The sequence below is a fragment of the Aplysia californica genome, unplaced genomic scaffold (assembly GCF_000002075.1).
Source record: "Aplysia californica isolate F4 #8 unplaced genomic scaffold, AplCal3.0 scaffold00703, whole genome shotgun sequence".
In the NCBI taxonomy this organism is placed as follows: domain Eukaryota; kingdom Metazoa; phylum Mollusca; class Gastropoda; order Aplysiida; family Aplysiidae; genus Aplysia; species Aplysia californica.
Window position 1 is genome coordinate 240,703 of NW_004797973.1, and position 831 is coordinate 241,533.

Consider the following 831-nt stretch of genomic DNA (forward strand, 5'->3'; position numbering starts at 1 on the left):
GAGAGAGAGAGAGAGAGAGAGAGAGAGAGAGAGAGACTTACCAGCCAGGAAACAAAGGAGTCCGAAGCAACAGTAGCAGCCACCGCCATCTTTACCTTTGCAGCACTTAACGCAGCAAAAAGCAACCAGGACAGACACGATTGAGAACACCATTTGAGCGATAGCCAGGCCAAAGAGTCCCAGTTCTTCTCCTGAAGATAATTCCATTAAAACAACAACAATATTATTGATGATCAATAATAATAATAATAATAATAAAAATTGCATTTATATAGCGCATATCCATTGTGGTCTATTTGGTTGTTTTTTGGTTGTGGCAGGGGGTTAGGCCTAGCCTATTGTATTGTTTGGCTGAAAGTGTGAGAGTGAGTAAAGTGTGAGTCTCTGTTCAGTTGTATTGTTTGCAAGTTTATAAAAGCAGTCTGAGTTACTACTGGGGGGACTTTTAGAGGAGAGAGTTGTATCAAGGCAGAGGAGGCCTGCTGAGAGTATAAGTAATGAAAAAGGCTAGTAGAGCATCTCTCGACTGATATCTCTTCAATTACAGTAGAACTCGGTATCAACAAAATCGGATTCAACGAAAGTAGTTGGTATTCGCTGCATGTTTTTTTGTAAATTGATAAAATTCAATGAATATCTCTCAGATTCAACGAACACATAAATGAGCTGGCTCGGATTCAACGAAGTTGCTTGCAGGGCAAACTGCTCTTTGGGACCAATCAGCGGCCTCCTATCCTACCAACACATGCATTGTTAGCACGCACCCATGTCTTAGCGTGTGTTCGGGTCTTAGAAGGGCGGCCAGCACAGGTGTGACCTGTGTGTGTGTGT

At 42.5% G+C, this 831-nt stretch overlaps 1 protein-coding gene across 1 annotated transcript in view; it reads right to left on the bottom strand.

Annotated features, from left to right (window-relative positions):
- Positions 1–831, bottom strand: part of LOC101856052 — a gene marked incomplete in the record, with an annotated part of 27,678 nt that overhangs the window by 8,851 nt on the left and 17,996 nt on the right. The window contains 1 exon segment of the mRNA XM_005108602.3: positions 42–191. Coding sequence (XP_005108659.2) covers positions 42–191 — 150 coding nt within the window.